The 26025-nt window shown below is 39.9% G+C and overlaps 1 protein-coding gene and 1 pseudogene across 1 annotated transcript; one reads left to right on the top strand and one right to left on the bottom strand.

Moving 5' to 3' along the window:
- Positions 1-9097: 9097 nt before the first annotated feature.
- LOC126080072 (olfactory receptor 52E4-like) lies at positions 9098-10015 on the top strand (annotated as a pseudogene).
- Positions 10016-24077: 14062 nt separating this feature from the next.
- On the bottom strand, positions 24078-25034 carry LOC126080071 (olfactory receptor 56B4-like). The gene has a single exon (XM_049891384.1). It carries the CDS (start codon positions 25032-25034, stop codon positions 24078-24080), a length of 957 nt encoding a protein of 318 aa, XP_049747341.1.
- Positions 25035-26025: the final 991 nt, after the last annotated feature.

The following is a 26025-nucleotide window of genomic DNA, read 5'->3' as shown; positions in this document are numbered from 1 at the left end:
TTTTCTTCTTTTTATTTTCTTGAGTAGGTTTGTTAACTTTCTTTGTGGTTTCTTTGAAATTTATCCTTGTCTTCCTAAGTTTGAATCAGTCTTTTATTACTTGATATCTCCTTGGCCTCTTCATTTGAAAGTTCTATACCTACACCATTTGTTCCCTTGTCTACTGGTTCGAAGGTTGTCATTTACAGATTGACGTCTCTCTTTCCCTGCTTTAAATTCTCAAGCTTTGTTTTTTAACTGAGAGTTCTTTACCTAGGTTCGTTTATAAGTGATTCTATCCTGGGTCCTAGACTCCAGTTGTTGTCTGGTGTTGTTGGTTCCCTAATGGAAGGACTCCTTTAATATTTCTTATCATGTTTGCTTTGTTTTTTTTGAGTTCCCTTAATTTCTTTTTATCTGAAAATATCCTAATTCCACTGTTGTATTTGAATCTTACAGACTATATTATTCTTGGTTGACAGTTTTTTTTCCCAATATTTTACATATGTCATCCATCCCCTTGCCTTCTTGATGCATAGTTTCTGTCGAGTAATCAGAGCTTAGTGTTATTGTTCTCCTTTGTAAGTGACTTCTTGTTCTTCGAGAGCTGCTTTGAGGATTCTTTGTTTGTCTTTGGTTTTGGAAAGCATGATTACGATATGTGTTTGTGACTTTTTGGGGTTGATTCTCTATGGGGTTTTTTTGAGCTTCTTGTATGGTCAGCTTTTCATCTTTCATGATATTTGGGAAGTTTTCTGCCAGCAAATCTTCAACAATCTTCTTTATGTTTTCCATTTGCTCTGCTCTTCTGGAACTCCAATCACATGCAAATTTTTATTTATGGTTGTGTTCCATATACTTTTCAGGTTTTCTTCATTCTTTCTTTGATTTTTCTTCTAAGTGCCGTCTGTGGCTTGTCTTCAATCTTAACAAATTCTGTCTTCCATTGTTTCAAATTTGTTCCTGAAACCTATTGAGTTGCTTGTTTCTAAAATTTTTGTGTATCTTTTGGATTTCTCCTAGTTGTTTTTGTATGATTTCTAATTGTTTATTTATTTTGATGTTTTGTTCTTGCATTATTTTCCTGAATTATTCTATTGCTTTGTCTGTGTTTTCCTTGATTTTGGAGGTATTTTCATTGGTTTTGTCTGTTTTCCATGATTTTGTCTATTTTTTCCTTGTTTTCGTCAATCTGTTTCATGATTTCTTAGCAAGCCTTAAATATTAGTGTTTTGAATTCCTTGTCAGTTAGTTCCACTACTTTTTCTTCTACTGGAAGGTTATCTGATTATTTATTTTGGTCACTTGCTGGAGCCATCTTGTCCTGCTTTTTCATATGTTTAGATTTCGTCTGCTGTCTCTGAGACATTAAGGTATTATTTCCTTTATTTATTGATTCCGTGGTCATTTATTTCATCCTGCTTTTTTGTTTTGTTTTGATATGTGGGCAGGCCTGGCATGTGTTACCGCTTGTTTGTCTTTGGGCACTATAGCTCTCACCACCTTGTCTGGGTGGGCAGGGCAGTAGCAGGCAGGGTTAGACCACTTTACTCAATGCTGGTTTGGTGAGGTGGCTGAGGGCAGACTGGGTGGGCCCTGTCTGCCTCCTGATGTTGGTCCATCAGAGTGGGAGCATTCACATCCCTATGCCAGATAGGCATGGGTGTCAGATGGGGAGTGGTAGAGGCTTGATTTCCACCTTTTAGCAGCTGATTGATTGATGGGAGGTAAGGGGCGGTGTGTGCCCAGTGGTGGTCAGGGTCTTGAGGAAAGGGGGTGCGGTTGCATATTGGCTAGGAGGGAGGGATAAAGAAAAGAAAGAGAGAAAAAGAGGAAAAAAAAAGAAGTGCAGTGTGTAGAGAGCTGGCTGTTGGGAGTGGGGCAGACCTGAGGGCTGGCAGAAAGTGGGGGAGATGCCATATGGGGGAGATAGCAGGGAGTGCATTGTGAGAAAGCATGTTTCTCTGATTATTGGGTGCTCTGTCTCCTCTTGGGAGCTCCCTAAATTTGTCTGCCCATACTCCCTGTCCAGAGTTGGTGGCTGTGTTTCAAGATGGCTATGCTGTGCTGTGTTATTTGACAGGGGACCTCAACTCCATATCTCTCCTTGTTCTTTTTTCCCATTGGTTTCTTCTTCAGTTCAGCATTTGATCTAGTGCTTTGTTCCTTTTCATTTGATGCTCAGGGTTTCAGAATTGACATTTATATCTGTTTTACTTAACTTTTCAGATCTTTGTTGCAGAGGGACTTCTTGGTGCGTCTATCTAAGCTGCCATGTTGGCTCTACCTCCCCCCTGTCAGTTTTATTTCTTTTGTTGTCTTCCTTGACTTCTTATTTAAAATGCAGTGCTTCTCAGAAGAGATCTTAAGATCTGTCACAGTTTGGGTCCAACTTTTCATCCCCCTCCACTGCTCCCTCAACATTGGTTTCTTAGCTGTTCATCAAGAATTCCATACTTGTATGAATTTCAATGTTCTTTTTATGTTATTAAGTCCACGTGGAATATTCTACTGCCACCCTCCAGCTTTCCTCTCTAAATTTCCTCTCATGTGTGACTACTTCCCTGATTCCCACAGGCAAAATTAGATGATCTCTCCAAGATGTTTTCATTTCTCCAAGGTGTGGTCATGGATCTTTTCTCATACCTCTGCTTTGTCTTTGGTGGTATTTTGCCTTAGTTTCATGTGTGTTTTCTACTTTATGGTCTTTAAAAATCACTATAGTTCTTTCCATAACCCCTTAAGAGGAATTCAGGAAATCTTGTTTTGATCTTGTATTATTGATCCAAGGACTCTTGACTGGTTTTGGAGGCTCAGTCTTGTCCTCATCTATTGATGCTTTAAACCATCACCATTAGACATTTAACTTTAGGTGATGGTTTAAGAGTTTCAGTTTAAGAGTTTCAGTCATGTGGTCTGTAATCACACTAATCTTATAGCCCAATTCGAAGATTTTTTTTTTTTAATTTTCTAGTCCTAAGTTCTTGGCATAGTTGCCTGTCCACCTTCTCTGCTCCTCTTGGACTGGCTTTTGTATTGCTCTTCTTCTTGTCCTGCCCACTCCTTCCTCCTTCTCTGGGTTTCTGGGCTGGTGTTTTGCTATCTCATGATGTCTGCATCCTGTCTCAGAGGTATCATACCATTACCTGTTCTAAACTCTCTGTCAACATGCTTGGCATCTCTGTCAGAAAACTGGGTGATTCCTGTTAAGGTTCATAGTCTAGGTTCTACCTGAAACCTACCTGCTATGTCTTCTCATCCCTCTAGCACTGGTCAGTACCCTTAGCACCTGCTGCTCCTCAATGGATGACCTGAATCTGGGTACTGACCATACCAATCTGTTGTTGTTGTTAGGTGCTGCTAAGTTGGCTCCAACTCATAGCGACCCTATGTACAACAAAGCAAAACACTGCCTGGTTCTGCACCATCCTCTCAATCATTGTTATGTTTGAGCTCATTGTTGCAGTGACTGTGCCAATTCATTTCATCGACAGTCTTCCTCTTTTTCGCTGACCTCGTACTTTACCAAGCATGAAGTCTTTCTCCAAGCATGATGTCATTCTCCAGGGACTGATACCTGATGATAACATGTCCAAAGTATGTGAGATGTAGTCTCACCATCCTTGCTTCGAAAGAAGAATCTGGCTGTACTTCTTCCAAGACAAATTTGTTCATTCTTTTGATAGTCCATGGTATACTCGATATTCTTTGCCAACACCACAATTCAAAGGCATCAATTCTTCTTCGGTCTTTGTTTGTTGTCCAGCTTTCGCATGCATATGCGGTGATTGAAAACAACATGGCTTGAGTCAGGTGTGCCTTAGTCTTCAAGGTGACATTTTTGCTCTTCAACACCTTAAAGAGGTCTTTTGCAACGGATTTGCCCAATGCAATGAGTCTTTTGATTTCTTGATTGCTGCTTCTATGGGTGTTGATTGTGGATTTAAGTAAAATGAAATCCTTGACTTCAATCTTTTCTTCATTTATCATGATGTTGCTTATTGATCCATTTGTGAGGATTTTCCTTTTCTTTATGTTGAGTGTGATCCTTACTGAAGTCTGTCTTTGATCTTCATCAGTAAGTACTTCTAGTCCTCTTCACTTTCAGTAAGCAAGGTTGTGTCATCTGCATATCTTGGGTTGTTAATGAGTCTTCCTCCAATCCTGATGCCGCATTCTTCTTTATATAGTCCAGCTTCTCAGATTCTTTACTCAGCATATAGATTGAATAAGAATGGTGAAATGGTACAACCCTGATGCACACACAGTGTCCCCTTTTTCTGTTTGAATGGCTGCCTCTTGATCTGTGTACAGGTTCCTCATGAGCACAGTTAAGTGTTCTGGAATTTCCATTATTCACAATGTTACCCATAGTTTGTTATGATCCACAGAGTCGAATGCCTTTGCATAGTCAATAAAATGCAGGTAAACATCTTTCAGGCATTCTCTTTTTTCAGCCATGATCTGACATCAGCAATGATATACCTCGTTTCACATCCTCTTCTGAATCCCTGTCAATATACTGCTGCAGGTGCTTTTGAATGATCTTCAGTAAAATTTTACTTGTTTGTGATATTCATGATATCGTTCAATAATTTCTGAATTCAGTTGAATCACCTCTCTTGAGAATAGGCATAAGTATAGATCTCTTCTAGTCAGTTGACCAGGTAGCTGTCTTCCAAATTTCTTGGCATAGATGATCGAGCACTTCCAGCACTGCATCCACTTGTTGAAACATCTCAGTTGGTATTCCATCACTTCCTGGAGCCTTGATTTTTGCCAATGCTTTCAGTGAAGCTTGGACATCTTCCTTCAGTGTCATTGGTTCCTGATCGTATGGTACCTCCTGAGATGGTTGAATATCAACCAATTCTTTTTGGTGTAGCAACTCCGTATATTCCTTTCATCTTCTTTTGATGCTTCCTGCATTGTTTAATATTTTTCTCATAGAATCCTTCAATATTGTAACTCAAAGCCTGAATTTTTTCAGCTCGAGAAATGCCAAGCGTGTTCTTCCCTTTTGATTTTCTAATTCCAGGTCTTCGTGCATGTCATTATAATACTTTAGTTTGTCTTCTCTAGTCGCCCTTTGAAATCTTCTGTTTAGCTCTTTTGCTTCATAATTTTTTCCTTTTGCTTTAGCTACTGGATGTTCAAGAGCAAGTTTCAGAGTTTCTTCTGGCATCCATTTTGGTCTTTCCTTTTTCCTGTCTTTTTAGTGGCCTTTTGCTTTCTTACCCATCTAGCCTGTGCTGTTGCCTTCCAATACAGCCTGTGTTGATCTCTCTTTCTCTGAGAAGAGATTATCTTTCTGGAAACACACAGGTCTAACTAAGTCCTAAGGTACAATTTTTTTGTGTTCTTGTTTTTCCTTTTGTTTCATCAAACAAGCTATTTTTCCCTACAGGCAATTTCCTCCTGGATTTGAAGAATCCATGAAGAATCATACAGGACATCTCAAGTCTTCTCCTTCGAAGACAAACATACTCAGTCTCTCTCATTCCTTTTCACCAAATGTAATGACCAGATTCTTCATAGCCTTGGATATCCTCCCATGGATTAATGTGGCACTATTTTTTTTATTGTTAAGAGTGCTTTTGGTTAGTGAGTGGAGGGTCAAATGTAGACAGGTTAGTTAAGAAGGGCCAGGGTTGGTGAGTAATTTTTACCAAGATCAGATAACATGTGAATGGAAATACCTTCAGGCCATAGTTCCAGTCTTGACCTAGCTTGTACTTATTATTTCAAGTAAAGGCACAGGAGACATTTTCCATTTTCTCCAGCCTTGTTCTATCTTCTAATTAAAGCTCCACACTTCCTCTCATGGTTCCACCTATTTCACTTGAGGTCTTCTATGGTAATGTTCTATGCTTGTCCAGGGGGAATGCCTTTCCCTATATCCTACCTTCTCCTTCACTCACCTAGATCAGATCTTTCTGTATTATAAATCTAAGGTGGTTCTATTCCTCATGACAGGAAACCTCTCCTTGTTCCTGTCTACAGGGCCTTGGCCCTCCTCTTGGCAAGGCAATAGGGAGTATGGTGTTCAAAATCTTTCGTGTTGGGAATATTTTCTGGGGCCCTAATAAGATACCTTCTTAGAACTTTCTTTGAAGGGAAGGGAGAAGCACTACAGTGCCTAGGTAGTGGTAGTTTCATCCTGGGTCCCTACAGGCAATGCCTGAAAAGAAGCCCATTAAATACTTTGTTCTTGGAATCTGGCTGGTAGCTTATATTCTCATCCCCTGTAGGTCAATCAATGCAGATCTTTGGTGAGCATTTGCTAAGGGTAGGTCATAAGAAGGGGGGTATATACGACTCTATCCACAAATTAACTTTCCTCTGAGCATCACGAATCTTGACAATCTGATTGTCTGAGCTGAAATTGCATGCTGTCAATACAACTAGGGAAAATTTATAATATAGGCGATACTGTGTATATGGTCTATCTGGACCTTTGTTTTTGTATGGACACAGACATGTGTGGGATCGAGTGTGTGTTTCTCATCCCAAAGCAGCAAACATTCTACTAGTCTCGGGTCGACAGTAGACTATTTGGAAGTCTGTTCCTCTTTGAAGACCACAGAGTGAGTGCTGAGGAACTATTTACAGAGGCACCTGAGCTTTGTGTCCCAGATTCCTCGGGTTTCTGGACCCTGTTGTCTTCCTATATTTACTTCCCTGATAGAGGTGGAGGAGATGAACTTACTGAGTCAGACTTTTCCTTGAGATAAAAAGATATAAGGAGGAGTATTTACTGGGTCCTAAGGTTATATAGTTGGAAACCCTGGTGGCATAGTGATTAAAAGCTACAGCTGCTAACCAAAAGGTCGGCAGTTTGAATCCACCAGGTGCTCCTTGGAAACCCTATAGGGCAGTTCTACTTTGTCCTTTAGGGCTGCTATGAGTCGGAATCAACCTGACTTCAATGGGTTTGGTTTTGTTTTAAGGGCATAGTTGGGACATCTAATGTAACTGTTTCTTATACTGTTCTGAAGACACCATTATGTCTCACAAGGCAGGGTGGTGTAGGGCTTAAGGATGGCTTCTTAGTGGGTAATTTGAAGTAAGTGCTCAGGTGGTTAGAGCCATGTTTCTCGACCTTTCTACCCTCCTCCAAACCACACCCTGGGGCTTCTGGTGGAAGAATGTGTTATTGCAAGGGAAGATGGGCCCAATGTGGGAGGAGGTTATGGTATTTTTGGCTTGGTTGCTAGAGGATACTATTATACATCATTCACCAATGGTATGAATGTATCTGGCCATCTTCGTATAATGAAATGCATTGTTTCTCAATCTCTGAAATTTCTGTTTTCTCAACCAGAGCTCCTGATGTGGCATTTATTTCTGATAATTCAGTGACTACCATACTACTCCTTCTTGACTTTTCAATATTTGATAAAGAAGTTTCATATGTTTTATCTCCTTTGATTTTTACAATGATCTTTTGAGGTAAGCTTTAGTACATTCATTTTACATGAGAGGAAACTAGGACTTGATAGTGTTTAAGTGCTTTGCAGAAGGTTGCACAGCTGACATATGGGAGACCTAGTCCCTCAAACTACGACTTTGACTCCTGATCTAGAGTTTATTCCATGACACCAGAACTACAAAATTCACTCATATCTCCCATCCTCCCAGGCCTCACACTTTCTGCTGTCATCACATAGTTTCCTTAGCAGCTGTGGTTGAAAGTATGAAAAATAATTACATGATTGCCTCTTGGAGAGAAAAGCAAAACTTTCTTGACATTTCAAAACTGTGCTGTTTGGATCATGAGTCTGGTCTGAGTTCTGCTCCTTTCCTTCATGCTTAGAGACCTGTTCTTGTTGTTACTGAGGCTCTAAGGTCAACCTTGCTGTACCTTTTCTGCCTGGAATGTGATTCACTTCTCTTTCACTCCAAGCTCTAGGCCCAGGTATCTATACATCCTTGTGTTTGTCTCTCACGTGAAAGGACTGTGGTTCTGGCAGGGTTGGAGTATGTTGGGAAGACATGTAATCCCTAAATCATTTTGTATCAGCCCTGCTATTTGATCTCCTGTGCTGCCCAACTATAGCCACAGGGCCTTGATGTTCTTCCCTAGCCCTGCAACAGCCACTGCTAACACAGAGACAGGATAACAACGTCCTAACTTGGGTTCTTCTGTCTCTGAATAGAGCTGCAACTCTGGGAAACTTACTTCTTTCAAGACCATAGTTTTTTAATTTATAATATTATTTGCCACAATACATGTTGGGAATGTGAGTAATTTTAGTATGTTAACCTGAAAAGAGGAGCTCGAGTGCACATCTTCCCATTTTCTCTCCTGTCCTCAGTAAGGTGGCAGTGATCCAGAATTCACACTCTTCACATTATTTCTTTTTTTAATAATGAGCTTCTGTTTCTTCTCCAGGTCACCACAATTCTGAATTTTATGACTATCAGAGCATCCCAAAGGAGACGGAGATAACTCAGGCGGTAAAGTGAGCAACCATTGAGAAATTGGGTGGGGAAACAAGACGTGCATTTGTGAAATGAATGGGAATAATCTAAAGAAGAGCCTGATCAATGTTGGAGTCACCAGGGACCATTTATTTTGTCACCTGGTCAATCAGGTGAAGTTTGAAGGAGTGGGATGTCTCCAAATTGACAGATTTCCCAGATGTTAGAATTTTCAGACAAAATTTCATGGGATAAGACTAGCAGATCGGCTGAGGTCAATGTTGATTAAATCAAGCACCAGCCCCTGGGAATATGAGCCTGATGTGAAGAATTTTTATTAAACAGTAGTTCCTGGGTATCTACTTCAATCTGGTTTAGGGAATTGCCCAGAGTCACATGTATAGTAGGATATCTAATCCTGGGAACTGATTTCTGAACTTCTCGTCCAATGCATTTTCCACTAGACCAAGCTGAGTTGTTTCTTCTCCTTTTGAAGATCTTGCAGAAATAAATTTAAATAAATTATTTTAAATTTAAAATAAACTGAAAATTTTAGTCAGCTATTTTCTGAGAACTGTTGGGGGTGGTGGTAGTTGTGGCATTGGTGGTGAGGTTTCAACCCCTACACTGTTGATTATAATCTGCCTGTCTTTCTTTGCAGTGCCCCTTTGTCCTTCTAAGTGAGAGGATGACTATGATTTTTTCCAATAATACTCATCTTTTCTCACATAGTTTCTTTGTGGCTGATATCCCAGGGCTGACCGATTCCCACATTTGAATCTCACTTCCCTTTTGCTTCATGTTCTTCTCAGCAATGATGGGGAATGGTGTCATTCTTTTTCTCATTCAGAATGAGTGCAGCCTTCACCAACTCATGTTTTTCTTTCTTGCCATAGTCTCCTTTGTTGACCTGGTTCTCTCTGTCTCTTCTCTGCCCAAGATGCTGGCCGTTTTCTGGTTTGGTCCTACAGCCATCAGCTCCCACTCCTGTCTTTCCTAGATGTTCTTCATCCATGCATTCTATGCCATGGAGTCACTGGGGCTGGTAGCCATGGCCAGCATCACTTTGTGGCCATTTGTAACCCTCCATGCTATGCAACCATTTATTCCTCAGTTGTTATCTCCAAGTTTGGAGGTCCGGTGGTGCTGAAGTGTGTGAGGTTGGCCATCTTCTTTCCAAGCCTGGCTCATCAGCTGCCCTACTGTGGCTCACACACGATTGCATATACCTACTGTGAGCATATAGCCATGGTCAAGCTTGCCTGTGGTGCCACCATTGTGCGTCCACTGTACATTTGTTTTAGCAATCTTTTTTGTTGGGGGGGATGTGGCCTTTATTCCTAACTCCTATGGGCAGATTGTGAGGGCTTTGATGCATTTTCCTTCACATGAGGCGTGTGCTAATGCAGGCAGCACAAGTACGGCCCATGTCTGTGTCATCTTCTATGGAACAGGTTTTCTTTCTGTTGTCATGCAGCAATTTTGGCCACCCACTGCCTCTACTGCTAAGGCCATCCTTGCCAATCTCTACTTGCTCTTTCCCTCTGCTCTGGACCCCATTTTCTATGGAGTCAAGACCAATCAGATATGGAAGCGGTTGTTCACATTCTGAGTTCCAATCAGATTGACCCCACTTGAGTATAGCTCCCATGAGCTAGACTTCAGGGTCCAGGATGGCCCTTCTCTGTGGGCTGAAAGCCCTGCATCCCAGGCCATTCACCTAGTTTGGACAGTTAAGGGAGAGCAAATGAAGTTATCTTTAGTGTGTGGAAATTAGCAAATCTTTTCTGAGACCTTGGGTGTTTAGATATTGGAATAAAAAAACTGAGAAGGGCTGGTCATGCTGTTTGGTCAATCAGCAAGTAATTTTTTTGGTACCTTTCCTTCTGGTTTACTTGCATTGATAAGTGCACCAGGTAATTGGAAAAAAATTAGGATTTTGACTGACTTGGATTTAAGTGTCTTAGAAGTTTGGGGGGAGAACATGAATTGAGTGCCTATTTTGGGGATATGAGCAAAGATGGGAACGTTGCAATACCAGACATTCATGTACGGCCAGTCTGTAGGAGTGAATAGGCCCTACATAACAGAGAATCTTTGGCTTTAGAGGCACAGGGGTGGCATAATACTGAGATAATTTAGAATTTCAAGTTTATCAGGGAAACTCTTTAAAATATGCCTGCTCTATCTGACTCCAGAAATGAAGATAAAACTTAGATTCTTCATCCTATGTTAGTTTTTTTCCAGCCTATTTTTGAGATGGAAGACTCTTTGCAGCTCCTAAGTGATATATATATATCCTTGAGAATAATGGTAATTCTTTTATTTCTTCATTTTTAGTCTCAGATGTAGAGGCTTGAGTTAACCTTGTTCCTATGTTTTTTTGTTTTTTTTTTTGACAATAGTTGCTTTACTTCTTATTTTGTTTATCTTCTGTCTTCATTCCTCTCTTTCCCATCTCCTTCCCAGTTTGGTCCATTGGCATCTCTTTAATGTATTTGTTATCTGTTCTTAAAAATTTGTGTACCTGGAAGTGGGGGGGGTCAAGATGGTGAAATAGCTAGACACTTCCTGTGATCCATTTTACAACAGAGACCTCTAAAAACAAGTGAAACGATTATATTTATGACAAACTAGGAGCCCTGAACATCAAAGGCAAAGTCAGAAAATGGACTGAGTGGCAGGGGGAGGGAGAGATGGTTCAGAAGTGGAGAGGAGTTACCAGACCTGAATTGCTAGGATCCCTCAGGCACCATTCCCAGGAGTTGCTGTGGCGGGCTGGCAGTAGCATTTGGCTGCAGTTTCCTCAGGAAGAAGTAGCCAACCACACAGCCTACTCGCACATCTGGAACCAGAGAAGAACGGTGCTCTTAGCAAAACCTAAGTACTTGCATATATTTTACCATACCCCAACCGCCAAGCTGGCTTCAGTGGCTGTTGATTTCTCTGGGCCTGAGATAGGGTGTGTTGAGTGCCCGGAGTCACCCTCCCAGCCTTGGAGTAGGAATAAATTCACAATTGGGGGTAAAGATAATTTGCCAGCTCCACTAACCGGAGGAGCTCAGGACAGAAGCAGCTCCTGCCCAGGCATAAATGGTCTGTGTACTTTGAATACATTTTCCCCCCTGCATGGACCCGTGTGGGCCTATATTAGGAGAATAGGCCCTTGTTGGCAGACTCCAGCCATTTCAGCTGTGTGGTGAAGAGGTGGGTGTTTGATATTTGACACCACTTTGCCTATTAAATAGGATCATTACCTACCCACATCAGGGGCCTAAGGACTGGTGGTTCCACTCAGGTCACCCAGCCACCCACAACAGGGGTTCAAGGGTAACTGGTACCTCCCAGTCCTTACAACCAAAAGCATTGAGTGCCCATGGTCCTTCTGCAGAACTCGCCCACCTGTATGCTCTAGGGAACAGGGACACACTTTTCTCACAGGCATTCAGGGGATGGTTCTTATCCCTCTGCCTTGTTCAGAGTGTTACCCCTGCTGCAACCAGATACCAGTACCTACACCAATCACCCCTGCCTCTCTAAGACTGTAGGACAGAACCTGTACAACACACTTTATGTCCAGCTACCTGGACACCTGAGCTGAATTCATACAAGAATAATGAATGGACTGCTAGACTGATATACCTGATAACAGCTCTAGCCACCTGGTGACAGGATGTCAGAGATTCAAAGGCAAAAATAATCAAGCTAGCTCACTCAAGCAACCCATCTGGGCATATCAAAACAAAACAAAGCAAGAAGCTATGATACAGTAAGCAAACAAAATATGCTAATACAATAATTTATAGATGGCTCGGAGACAACTGTCAATATCAAGTCACACAAAGAAACAGACCATCATGGCCTCAACAAGCTCTCAGAACAAAGAATCAATGGATCTTCTGGGTGAAGGTGCCTTCTTGGGATTACCAGATGCAGAATTCAAAGGATTAATATACAGAACTCTTCAAGACATCAGGAACAAAGTTAGGAAGGAGATTAGGCAATAGGCAGAACAAACCAAGGAACACATAGATAAAGTAGTTGAAGAAATTAAAAAGGTTATTCAAGAACATAATGAAAAATGTAATAAGCTGCAAGAATTCATAGAGAGACAGCAATCAGAAATTCAGAAATTTAACAATGAATTACAGAATTAGACAATGCAATAGAAAGTCAGAGGAACAAAATTGAGCATGTGGAAGACAGAATTGGTGAGCCTGAAGATAAAGACTTGGCACCAATATACTTGAAGAAAAATCAGATAAAAGAATTTTAAAAAATGAAGATAACTTAAGAATCATGTGGGACTCTATCAAGAGAAATAACCTATGAGTGATTGGAGTACCAGAACAGGGAGGATAAACAGAAAATACAGACAGAATCACTGAAGATTTTTTTTGGCCGAAAACTTCCCTGATGACATATATAAAGCTGAAGGAAAAACATTGCCAGCCAAGAATCATATATCCAGCAAAACTGTCTCTCAAATATGAAGATGAAATTAGGACATTTCCAGTAAACAGAAATTTAGAGAATTTGCCAAAATCAAACCAAAACTATAAGAAATACTAAAGGGAGTTCTCTGGTTAGAAAATCAATAATATCAGATATCAACCCAAGACTAGAACACAGGACAGAGCGACAAGATATTAACCCAGATAGGGAAATCACAAAAATAAATCAAGATAAAAAACCACTCAACACAGGGAAACAGTGATGTCTTTATGTAAAAGATGACAACATTAAATCAATAAAGAGGAACTAAAAAATATAGCCATAGATCTTTCTTATGGAGAGGAAGTCACGGTGATATAAAGAGATAAAACTTAGGTTTAAACTTAGAAAAATAGGGGTAAATATTAAGGTAGTCACAAAGGAGACGAACAATTCTACACTTAAGAAAAATACAAGAAAAACATAAAGACTCAGCAAGAACGAAATCAAAAGCAATGAAAAGGAGGAAAAGGCAATATATAAAGAAAAACTACTCAGCATAAAAAATTAAGTGCAACAAAGAAACTGTCAACAACACACACAAAAAGACATCAAAATGACAGCACTGAACTCATATCTGTCCATAATTATGCTGAAAGTAAATGCATGAAATGCATCAACAAAAAGAGAGTGGCAGAATACATTCAAGAAAACATGGTCCGTCTGTATGCTGCCTACAAGAGCCATACCTTAGACTTAAAGACACAAACACACTAAAACTCAAAGGATGGAAAAAAATATATTAAGCAAACGACAACCAAAAAGAGCAGGAATGCTAATGTTAATTTCTGACAAAATAGACTTTAAAGTAAAATCCACTACAAAGGATAAGGAAGGACACTATATAATTATTAAACGGAGAATATACCAGGGGGATATAATCATAATAAATATTTACACGCTCAATGACAGGGCATCAAGATACATTAAATAAACTCTAACAGTTTATTTTTATTTTTTTAAACAGCATTGAAAAATGAGATAGATAGCTCAACAATAATAGTAGGAGATTTCAACACACCACTTTCGGTGAAGGACAGAACATCCAAAAAGATGCTTAATAAAGACATGGAAGATCCAAATGCCACAGTCAACCAACTTGACCTTATAGACATATACAGGCATACACAGAACATTCCACCAAGAAGCCACGTACATTTTCTTTTCTAAAGCACATGGAACATTCTCTAGAATAGACCACATATTAGGTCATAAAGCATGCCTTAACAGAATCCAAAACATTGAAATATTACAAAGCATCTTCTCTGCCATAAAACTAGAAAACAATAACAGAAAAAACAGGGAAAAGAAATCAAACACTTGGAAACTGCACAACACCTTGCTCAAAAATGATTGGATTATAGAAGAAATTAAGGACGGAATAAAGAAATTCATAAAACCCGATAAGAATGAAAACACTGCCTATCAGAACCTTTAGAACACAGCTAAAGCAGTGCTCAGGGGTCAATTTATAGCAATAAATGCACACGCCCAAAAAGAAAACAAGGCCAAATTCAAAGAATTATCCCTACAACTTGAACAAAGAGAAAGAGCAACAAAAGAAACTCTCAGGCACCAGAAGAAAGAAACTAATGAAAATTATAGCAGAATTAAATGAAATAGAGAACAGAAAAACAATTGAAAGAGTTAACAAGACCAAAAGCTGGTTCTTTGAAAAAATGAACAAAATTGATAAACAATTGGCCACACTGACAAAAGAAAAGCAGGAGAGGAAGCAAATAACTCAAATAAGAAATGAGAAGAGTGATATCACAACAGACCCAACTGAAATTGAATCATAACAGAATACCATGAAAAATTGTACTCTAACAAATTTCAAAAACAAGAGGAAGTGGACAAATTTCTGGAAACATACTACCTACCTAAACTAACACAAACAGAGGTAGAATGACTAAATAAATCCATAACAAAAGAAGGGATTGAAAAGGTAATTAAAAAACTCCCCGCCACCTTCCCCTGATAAAATGCCCTGGCCTTGATGGCTTCATTGGAGAATTCTACCAAATTTTCAGGGAAGAGTTAACACCACTACTATTAAAGGTATTTTAGAGCAGAGAAAAATATGGAATACTCTCAAACTCATTCTATGAAGCCAGCACAACCCTGATACCAAAATCAGGTAATGACACCACAAAAAAGGGAAATTACAGACCTATATCCCTCATGAACTTAGATGCAAGAATCCTCAACAAAATCCTAGCCAACAGGATTCAACAAAATATCAAAAAATAATTCACCATGATCAAGTGAAATTCATAGCAGGTATGCAGGGATGGTTCAACATTAGAAAAAACAAAAAAATTAATCTGTTGCATAAATAAAAGACAAGAACCACATGATCTTATCGATTGATGCAGAAAAGGCATTTGACAAAGTCCAACACCCATTCATGATAAAAACCCTCAGCAAAATAGGAAAAAGAAGGAAAATTTCTCAAAATAATAAACTGTATTTGTACAAAGCCAGCAGCCAACATCATTCTAAATGGAGAGTCTGAAAGCATTCCTCTTGAGAACAGGAACCAGACAAGGATGTCCTTTATCATCACTCTTATTCAACATTGTGCTTGAGGTCCTAGCCAGAGCGATTAGGCTGGATAAAGAAATAAACTTCATCCAAATTGGCAATGAAGTAAAAGTGCCTCCTCTTGCAGAGGACATGATCGTATACACAGAAAACCCTAAAGAATCCTCAAGAAAACTACTGAAACTAAGAGACGAGTTCAGCAGAGTATCAGGATACAAGATAAACATACAAAAATCAGTTGGATTCCTCTACGCCAACAAAGAGAATTTCAAAGAGGAAACCGTCAAATCAATCCCTTTTTAAATAGCCCCCAAGAAGATAAAATACTTAGAAATAAATCTAACCAGGGATGTAAAAGACCTATACAAAGAAAACTGCAAGACACTACTGCAAGAAACCAAAAGAGATCTACATAGGTGGGAAAACATACCTTGGTCGTGAATAGGAAGACTCAACATCGTAAAAATATCTATTCTACCTAAAGAGATGTATAGATACAATGCTATTGCAACCCAAATTCCAATGACACTTTTTAATGAGATGGAGAAACAAATCACCAACCTCATATGGAAGGGAAAGAGGACCCAGATAAGTAAAGCATTACTGAAAAAGAAGAACAAAGTGGAGGGCCTCACACTACCTGATTTTAGAACATATTATACTGCCACAATTGTCAAAACAGCCTGGTACTGGTACAACAGATACATAGACCAATGGAACAGAATTGAGAATCCAGACATAAATCCATCTACATATGAGCAGTTGGTATTTGAAGAAGGCCCAAAGTCAGTTAAATGGGGAAAAACAGTCTCTTTAACAAACGGTGCTGGCATAATTGGATATCCATCTGCAAAAAAAAGAAACAAGGCCCATACCTCACACCATGCACAAAAATTAACTCAAAATGGATCAAAGACCTAAGTATAAAGTCTAAAATGATAAAGATCATGGAAGAAAAAATAGGGACAACACTAGGAACCCTAATACATGGCATAAACAGTATACAGAACATTATTAACAATGTATAAACACCAGAAGAGGAACTAGATAACTGGGAGCTCCTAAAAATCAAACACCTACACTGATCCAAAGACTTTACCAAAAGAGTAAAAAGATTTCCTAGAGACTGGGAAAAAGTTTTTAGCCATGATATTCCTAACCAGCCTGTGATCTCCCAAATCTACATGATACTGCATAAACTCAACTACGAAAAGACAAATAACCAATTCAAAAATGGGCAAAGGATATGAACAGGTACTTCACCAAGGGAGACATTCAGGCAGCTTATAGATACATGAGGAAATGCTCACAATCGTTAGCCATTAGAGAAATGCAAATCAAAATTACAATGAGACACCATTTCACTCCAACAGGGCTGACATTAATGCAAGAAATACAAAATAATGAATGTTGGAGAGGTTGTGGAGAGACTAGAACTGAAACACTTATACACTGCTGGTAGGAATGTAAAATGGTACAACCAGTTTGGAAATCGATTTGGCGCTTCCTTAAAAAGCTAGAAATAGAGCTACCATAAGATCTAGCAATCCCATTCCTTGGAATATACCCTAGAGAAATAAGAGCCTTTTCAAGAACGGATATATGCACACTTACATTTATTATAGCACTGTTTACAAAAGCAAAAATAGAAGCAACCAATGTGCCCATCAATGGATGAATGGATAAATAAATTGTTGTATTCAGACAGTGAAATGTTATGCAATGATAAAGAACAATGATGAATCTGTGAAACATCTCACAATATGCAGGAATCTGAAAGGCATTATGCTGAGTGAAATCAGTCAGTTGCAAAAGGATAAATATTATATAAGACCACTATTACAAGAACTCAGGAAATAGTTTAAACAGAGAAGAAAATATTCTTTGATGGTTACGAGGGTGGGGAGGGAGGAAGGGAGAGGGGTTTCCATTAATTAGTTAATAGACAAGTACTATTTTAGATGAAGGGAAAGACAACACACAATAAGAACTAAACCAAAAGCAAAGATGTTTCCTGAATATAGCCGAATGCTTCAAAGGCCAGAGTAGCAGGGCTAGGGGATGGGGGCCATGGTTTCAGGGGACATCTAGGTCAATTGGTATAACAAAATGTATTAAGTAAGCATTCTGCATCCCACTTTGGTGAGAGGTGCCTGGGGTCTTAAACGCTAGCAAGCAGCCATCTAAGATGCATAAATTGGTCTCAACCACCTGGAGCAAAGAAGAATGAAGAACACCAAAGACACAAGGTAAATATGAGCCCAAGAGACAGAAAGGGCCACATAAAGCAAAGACTCCATCAGCCTGAGACTGATGGAAGTAGATGGTGCCTGGCTACCACCAACGGCTGCCCTGATAGGGAACACAACAGAGAATCCCTGATGGAGAAGAAAAGTGGGATGCAGGCCTCAAATTCTTGTAAAAAGTCCACACGTAGTGGTTTGACTAGGACCAGAAGGACCCTGGAGGTCATGGTCCCCTGACCTTTTGTTAGCCCAAGACTGGAACCATTCCCAAAGCCAACACTTCAAACAGGAATTGGAGTATACAATAAGACAGAAAATGATACTGGTGAGAAGTGAACTTCTTGGCTCCTGTAGACACATGGGAGAGACTATGTGGGTAGCTCCTGTCTGGAGGTGAGATGAAAAAGCAGAGATGGACAGGAGCTAGCTGAATGGACACAGGAATACAGGATGGAGAGAAGTTTGCTGTCTTACTAGGGGGAGAGCAACTAAGGGTACATGTTGTTGTTTGTTGTTAGGTGCCATTGAGTCAGTTCCCATTCATAGTGACCCTATGCACAACAGAACGAAACACTGCCAGGTCCTGAGCCATCCTTACAATTGTTGCTATGCTTGAGCTCATTGTTGCAGCCACTGAGTAAATCCATGTCGTTAAGGGTCTTCCTCTTTTCCGCTGACCCTGTATCCTGCCAAGCATGATGTCCTTCTCCAGGGACTGATACCTCCAGACAACATGTCCAAAGTATGTAAAATGCACTCTCGCCATCCTTGCCTCTAAGGAGTATTCTGGCTGTACTTCTTCCAAAACAGATCGGTTCATTCTTTTGGCAGTCCAAGGTATATTCAATATTCTTCGCCAACACCACAATTCAAAGGCATCAATTCTTCTTCGGTCTTCCGTATTCATTGTCTAGCTTTCACATGCATATGATGCAACTGAAAATACCATGGCTTGGGTCAGGTGCACCTTAGTCTTCAAGGTGACATCTTTGTTCTTCAACACTTCGAAGAGGTCCTTTGCAGCAGATTTACCCAATGCAATTCATCTTTTGATTTCTTGACTGCTGCTTGCATGGCTGTTGATTGTGGAGCCAAGTAAAATGAAATCCTTGACAACTTCAATCTTTTCTCCATTTATCATGATGTTGCTCATTGGTCCAGTTGTGAGGATTTTTGTTTTCTTTACGTTGAGGTGCAATCCATACTGAAGGCTATGGTCTTTGATCTTCATTAGTAAGTGCTTCAAGTCCTCTCCACTTTCAGCAAGCAAGGTTGTGTCATCTGCATAACGCAGGTTGTTAATGAGTCTTCCTCTAATCCTGATGCCCCGTTCTTCTTTATATAGTCCAGCTTCTCGGGTTATTTGCTCAGCATACAGATTGAAAAGGTATGGTGAAAGAATACAACCCTGACACACACCTTTCCTGACTTTAAACCAATCAGTATTCCCTTGTTCTGTCTGAACAACTGCCTCCTGATCTATGTAAAGGTTCCTCATAAGCACAATTAAGTGTTCTGGAATTCCCATTCTTTGCAGTGTTATCCATAGTTTGTTATGATCCACACAGTTGAATGCCTTTGTAAAGTCAATAAAACGCAGGTAATCATCCTTCTGGTATTCTCTGCTTTCAGCCAGGATCCATCTGACACCAGCAATGATATCCCTGGTTTCACGTCCTTTTCTGAAACCGGCCTGAATTTCTGGCAGTTCCCTGTAGATATACTGCTGCAGCAGTTTCTGAATGCTTTTCAGCAGAATTTTGCTTGTGTGTGATATTAATGATATTGTTCTATAATTTCCACATTTGGTTGGATCACCTTTCTTGGGAATAGGCATAAATATGGATCTCTTGCAGTCAGTTGGCCAGGAAGCTGTCTTCCATATTTCTTGGCATAGACGAGTGAGCACCTCCAGCACTGCATCTGTTTGTTGAAACATCTCAATTGATATTCCATCAATTCCTGGAGCCTTGTTTTTCGCCAATACCTTCAGAGCAGCTTGGACTTCTTCCTTCAGTACTATCGGTTCCTGATCATATGCCACCTCTTAAAATGGTTGAACATCGACTAATTTTTTTTGGTATAATGACTCTGTGTATTCCCTCCATCTTCTTTTGATGCTTCCTGCTTCATTTAATATTTTCCCCATGGAATCCTTCACTATTGCAACTCTAGGCTTGAATTTTTTCTTCAGTTCTTTCAGCTTGAGAAACACCGAGTGTGTTCTTCCCTTTTGGTTTTCCATCTCCAGCTCTTTGCACATGTCATTATGATACTTTACTTTGTCTTCTCAGGACACCCTTTGAAATCTTCTATTCAGTTCTTTTACTTCATCAATTCTTCCTTTTGCTTTAGCTGCTTGACGTTCTAGAGCAAGTTTCAGAGTCTCCTCTGACATCCATGTTGGTCTTTTCTTTCTTTCCTGTCTTTTCAGTGACCGCTTGCTTCCTTTATGTATGATATCCTTGATGTCATTCCACAACTAGTCTGGTCTTCAGTCACTAGTGTTCAATGAGTCAAATCTATTCTTGAGATGGTCTCTAAATTCAGGTAGGATGTACTCGAGGTCATATTTTCGCTCTTGTGGACTTGCTCTGATTTTCTTCAGTTTCAGCTTAAACTTGCATATGAGCACTTGATGGTCTGTTCCACAGTCTGCCCTTGGCCTTGTTCTGACTGATGATATTGAGCTTTTCCATAGTCTCTTTCCACAGATGTAGTCAATATGATTTCTGTGTGTTCCATCTGGTGAGGTCCATGTGTACAGTCACTGTTTATGTTGGTGAAAGAAAGTATTTGCAATGAAGAAGTCGTTGGTCTCGAAAAATTCTGTCATTTGATCTCTGGCATTATTTCTATCACCAAGGCCATATTTTCCAACTACCGATCCTTCTTCTTTCTTTCCAACTTTTGCATTCCAATCACCAGTAATTATCAATGCATCTTGATTGCATGTTTGATCAATTTGAGACTGTAACAGGTGATAAAAATCTTCTATTTCTTCATCTTTGACCCTAGTGGTTGATACGTAAATTTGAATAATAGTCCTATTAACTGGTCTTCCTTGTAGGCGTATGGATATTATCCTATCGCTGACAGCGTTGTACTTCAGGATAGATCTTGAAACGTTCTTTTTGACAATGAATGCAACAGCATTTGTATTCAAGCTGTCATTCACAGCATAGTAGACTATATGATTGTTCTATTCAAAATGGCCAATACCAGTCCATTTCAGCTCACTAATGCCTAGGATATCGATGTTTATGCCTTCCATTCCATTTTTGATGATTCCCAATTTTCCTAGATTCATACTTCATACATTCTAGCTTCCAATCATTAATGGATGTGTGCAGCTGTTTCTTCTCATTTTGAGTCGTGCCACTTCAGCAAATGAAGGCCCTGAAAGCTTTACTCCATCTACGTCATTAAGGTCGACTCTACTTTGAGGAGGCAGCTCCTACCCACTCATCTTATGAGTGCCTTCCAACCTGGGGTGCTCATCTTACAGCACTATATCAGACAGTGTTCCGCTGCTATTCATAAGATTTTCACTGGCTAATGTTTCTCAGAAATAGACTGCCAGGTCCTTTTTCCTAGTCTGCCTTAATCTAGAAGCTCAGCTGAAAGCTGTCCACCATGGGTGACCCTGCTGGTATCTGAATACTGGGGGGGTAGCTTCCAGTATCACAGCAACACGCAAGCCCCCACAGTACAACAAACTGACAGACACGTGGGAGTAGGAGTACATAGCAAGGTTTATAGAAATTTTTACATGACAGACTGATGTGTAAACTTTTACTTAAAGCACACACACAAAAAAATTAAAAGTGCTTAAAAAAATCAAAGACAAATTGCATTGGGCATGTGCTGTAGTAGAACCTTTTCAAGTGTTAAAAAGCAAAGTTGTCACTTCGAGGACCATAGGGAGCTTGACCCAAAAACCCATTGCTGTAGAGTAGATTCTGACTCATAGTTACCCTATACGACAGAGTAGAACCACTTCATAGGGTTTCCAATGAATAGCTGGTGGATTTGAACTGTTGACCTTTTGGTTAGCAGCCAAATGCTTAACCACTGTGACACCAGGGCTCCATAATTTAGAAGTATTAGCCTCTTGTAATTTTTTAATGTCTCCTTGAATTCATAATCAATATAAAATAATTGTGACTCCATAGAACTTCAATTTGTTGCTTAAATTTAACGGAAATTCAGGTAGAACTCACGTTAAGTATGTTTTTTTTTAAAGTTATATGCATTTTGTCAAATGTAAGGAAGTTTTCTTTTGTCTTTAAAAGTGTTTTAGTTGATACCAATGATTTTTATGTAAATTAAATATATGTTTGTATCAAATATATATACTTGTCATTCCAATCTTCCTACCTCATAATTAATTCTTCTTTTATATTTCCCCCTTTCCTCTCATTGTTTCACCTTCGGTAGTTTTTTAACTCCCAGTTCCCCAATTCTCTCTTCATCTGTGCCATATTTGTTACCAATGATTCTTGAAGTTAGTTTTTTTGTTTTAGGAATCTTGGATCTAGAATCTATTATTCTTGACCCTTTGACTTAATATTTATTCACCATACCTTTACCAAGAGTCTCTTAGGTATCATTATGAAATGCATGCTTTTGTCTGTGTTTTGTGAATGATTTTGTTTTATTTCGCTGTTTTATTTGCAAAGTCTTCAGACTAGAAAATTCCATCTTCTCGAGTGTGACCACCTTAGAGCTCAGAGCTTATTTCTCTCCTGTTTCCTGGTCACAGACCTTAGGCCCTACAAATGTGAAAAGCCTGAGAGAAAGGAGGCACTCAATATGAAGGATCTAACAAGAAAAGCCAACCATGGAAGCCAAAGATAAGGCACATAATCAAACTCAGAGATCAGGATGGAATTCTAGGGACATAAACCACATTCATCCTCTTACTTCTCAGGAGGCATGTCATCTCTTTACTCACTACGTCAGCAGTTGCTGTGAAGAGGCTTTTTCTGGCACTTCCTTCTCTACTTCTGCTCCTCTGGACCAACTGCCAGTGTCCAGGCTCTTGTTGTTCAGAGAGATCCTTGCCTTTGCTTGCCATCCCTGGAGTCTGGGTGTCTCAGTCATCTAGTGCTGCTATAACAGAAACACCACAAGTAAAATAAAAAAGTAGATGGCTTTAACAAAGAGAAATTTATTTTCTCACAGTTTATTAGGCTAGAAGTCCAAATTTAGGGAATGAACTCCAAGGGAAGGCTTTCTCTGTCAGCTCTGGAGGAAGGTCCAATCTTCCCCTGGACTAGGAGCTTCTCCATGCAGAAACCCCGGGTTTAAAGGACATGCTCTGCTCCTAGCGCTGGTATGAGGTTCCCAACTCTCTGCTTGCCTCCCTTCCTTTTATCTCTTGTACGGTGAAAGGTTACCTGAGCAAGGGGATTACATTACACCCTCATCCTCTTTAACCACAGGCAGAATTATGATTCAAAACACATAGGAAAATCACAAAATGGAGGACAACCACATAATATTGGGAACCAGGGCCTAACCAGGTTGGCACATATTTTGGGGGGCACAATTCAATCCATGACACTGAGTTTTAGAAAATTAGATCCTTTAGATACCCTGGTTATGTGCTGCTCTTGAGGCCCTTCCCAGTCTATTCCAAGAATCCTCCAGGGCCTAATTTTTACACTGCAATGAGGAAAGGGCCCCATCGCTCTCAGGATTTATCCGAATCATTTCTGGGAACAGATCCATTCAGCCTGGGTCCCAGGCAATCCCCACCAGATAGACAGCTTTCCATTCAGGCTCCCCAGTGTAATACATTCCTTTTTGTTGAATAATGTTCATAATTATAGGAAGATTCAGACGTCTATCCAACTCAAAATATATCTTTTCTTTCCAGGGTTTGCCCATATCTTAGAATCTCGGAAAACATCTTTAAGCAGCAAAATCTAGTGTTCTAGTTCCATATCACCATACGTCCTAAACATAGTGACATAAAACAACTCTTTTATTGCTTTCATAGATTCTTTGGGTCAAAAGTTGAAAAAGGGCACAGTATGGATGGCTTGCTTTTACTGCACAATGTTTATAGCCTCAGCTTGGAGGACTCAAACAGTGAGGCTGATCAAATGGGTGGAGGCTGGAATATTTTAAATGTCGCATCTTGGGTGGCATCAACAGTCAGGGACATTTAGTTTTTCTGCTCTTACCTAGTCACTTATTTCCTAGGAAATTTCATTGTAGTTTTAATATGCATATTTTGATTAGTGAGGTTGATAGTTTCACAATTTTCTTGATCTTTTTTTTTCCTAGTGAGAGGTGAAAGCAGAATCACAGCTCAGGAGTATTGAGAACAAAACCCCTGTGCTTTCCTAAAGTCTTCATGGTCTCCTACAGCTGGAGTTACTTGGTGGACCCATCTTCACCCAGGCTAAGTAGTCTCTGGAAGCCCAGTCTGAGCTCCTGCATCCTGAGCGCATAGACCATGGGGTTGAGTGCAGGAGGGATGACATTGTGCAGCACGTTGAGGAGCACAGGGATGAGGAGAGCTTTTTTCTCTGCTAGATGTGTGACAGACAGCACAATGATACCTGAGTAGAAGAAGAGGATGAGGATGAGGTGAGAGCTGCAGGTGTTCAGAGCTTTGGACATTGCTTCTGCTGAGTTCAGCCTCAGCACAGAGTGGAGGATTAGAGCATAGGAAGAAAACACCAGAGCCATATCACTCCCAAGCAGGATCCATGCTAAGACCAGTTGATAAAATTTGTTCACAGTAATGTCATCACAAGCTAGGCTGATAACTCCCAAGTTAGAGCAGAGGCAGTGCTCAATCTCATTCCTGGAGCAGTAGTGTCGCTGAGCAGCCAGGACAGGCACTGGGATGGCCAACAGGGCACTCCTGAGCACCATGAACACTGTGACTTTGACCACAAAAGCTTCAGTAACTATGGAGGGGTATCGGAGCGGGTGACAGATGGCTACGTATCTGTCCACTGCCATGCAGAGGAAGATGCCAGATTCCATGCCGAAGAAGCAGTGGATGGCATAGATTTGAGCAAAACACTCAGGGAGGCTGATGGCCTTGGAGTCAAACCAGAAAATCGCTAGAATCTTGGGCATGATAGTGGTGGCCAGACCAATATCTACCACTGCCAATATTTCCAGAAAATGGTACATGGGCTCATGTAGTGTGGGCTCATGTTGGATGGTGATCATGATGAGGAGATTGGCACCAAGAGCTAAGAGGTAGAGTAGAGCCAGGGGCAGGGAGAGCCAGTGCTGCCAATTGTGAATGCCTGGGAGACCCATCAGGATGAATTGAGAAACCTGAGGGCTGGAACTGTTGGTGGAGGTGAACATGGCACAGGTGCTCTACTCTCAGTTTCTGTCCTTAAAACTGAAAGAGGAAGAAAGTTGTGTTTGAAAGCACAGCTTAAGACCCTGATTAGAGACCACCCTCTAATGACCCAGTTCCTTTTGTCATGACTGAGCCTAAAATTTTCTTTGAGACATTCCACAGAGAAGCAGCAAAGAAAGCCCATATAAGTTTTAAATAGAAAGGTTGAAATAGGCATTTGTCGTCTTCACTCATATGTCTAATAAACCAAACCAAAACCAAACCCACTGCCATCGAGTCGATTCTGACTCATAGTGACCCTATAGAACAGAGTAGAACTGCCCCATAGAGTTTCCAAGGAGCACCTGGTGGATTCGAACTGCAGACCTCTTGGTTAGCAGCTGTAGCACTTAACCATTACACCACCAGGGTTTCCATATGTCTAATAAGCAGGTCCAAATCTATCAACAATAATTTTACTACTAACAGATAAAAAAAAAAAATAGCAAATACTAATATTTGGTTTATACTTCCGTTTTTCTGGTTTATTTTTAAGCAGTTTACGTCATTATATAGAGATACATTTTTATTTTACCTTTGTCTCTAAACAGTATGTTCTAAGATAGAAAGTAAGTACTCAGTAAAAAATTGTTGAATGGACGAGTAAATGAATGGAAGTCTTACCAATATCATTAAAAACTATTTGTAATCTTAATTTTAATGGCTGTCTTATATTTTTATTTCTTTATTCTATAATTTACTGACCAATATGATGCTATTATTTTTGCCAGCTATTCACATTATTTACTTTGAATAGAATTTCAAGTGATAAAAAACTCATATATATAGATGGCATAACCATATTTAACTTTTATTTTTAATAGTATTTCAATTGGAAGATGTAATATATACACATGGTAAAAATTCAAGTAAAATGAAAAAATACAAACAATGGAAAGATCGCCCATGCTTGAACCTCCTAAGTCCTTTTTCTTTTCACCAGAAGCATCCAGT

Source organism: Elephas maximus, chromosome 7 (assembly GCF_024166365.1).
Source record: "Elephas maximus indicus isolate mEleMax1 chromosome 7, mEleMax1 primary haplotype, whole genome shotgun sequence".
Taxonomy (NCBI): Eukaryota; Metazoa; Chordata; class Mammalia; order Proboscidea; family Elephantidae; genus Elephas; species Elephas maximus.
The sequence above is the reverse complement of the archived record's forward strand: the minus strand, read 5'-3'. Positions and strand labels throughout refer to the sequence as shown.

Excerpts from the sequence above, each read along its gene's own strand:
- LOC126080071 (XM_049891384.1), bottom strand. The coding sequence starts at position 25,034 with ATGTTCACCTCCACCAACAGTTCCAGCCCTCAGGTTTCTCAATTCATC.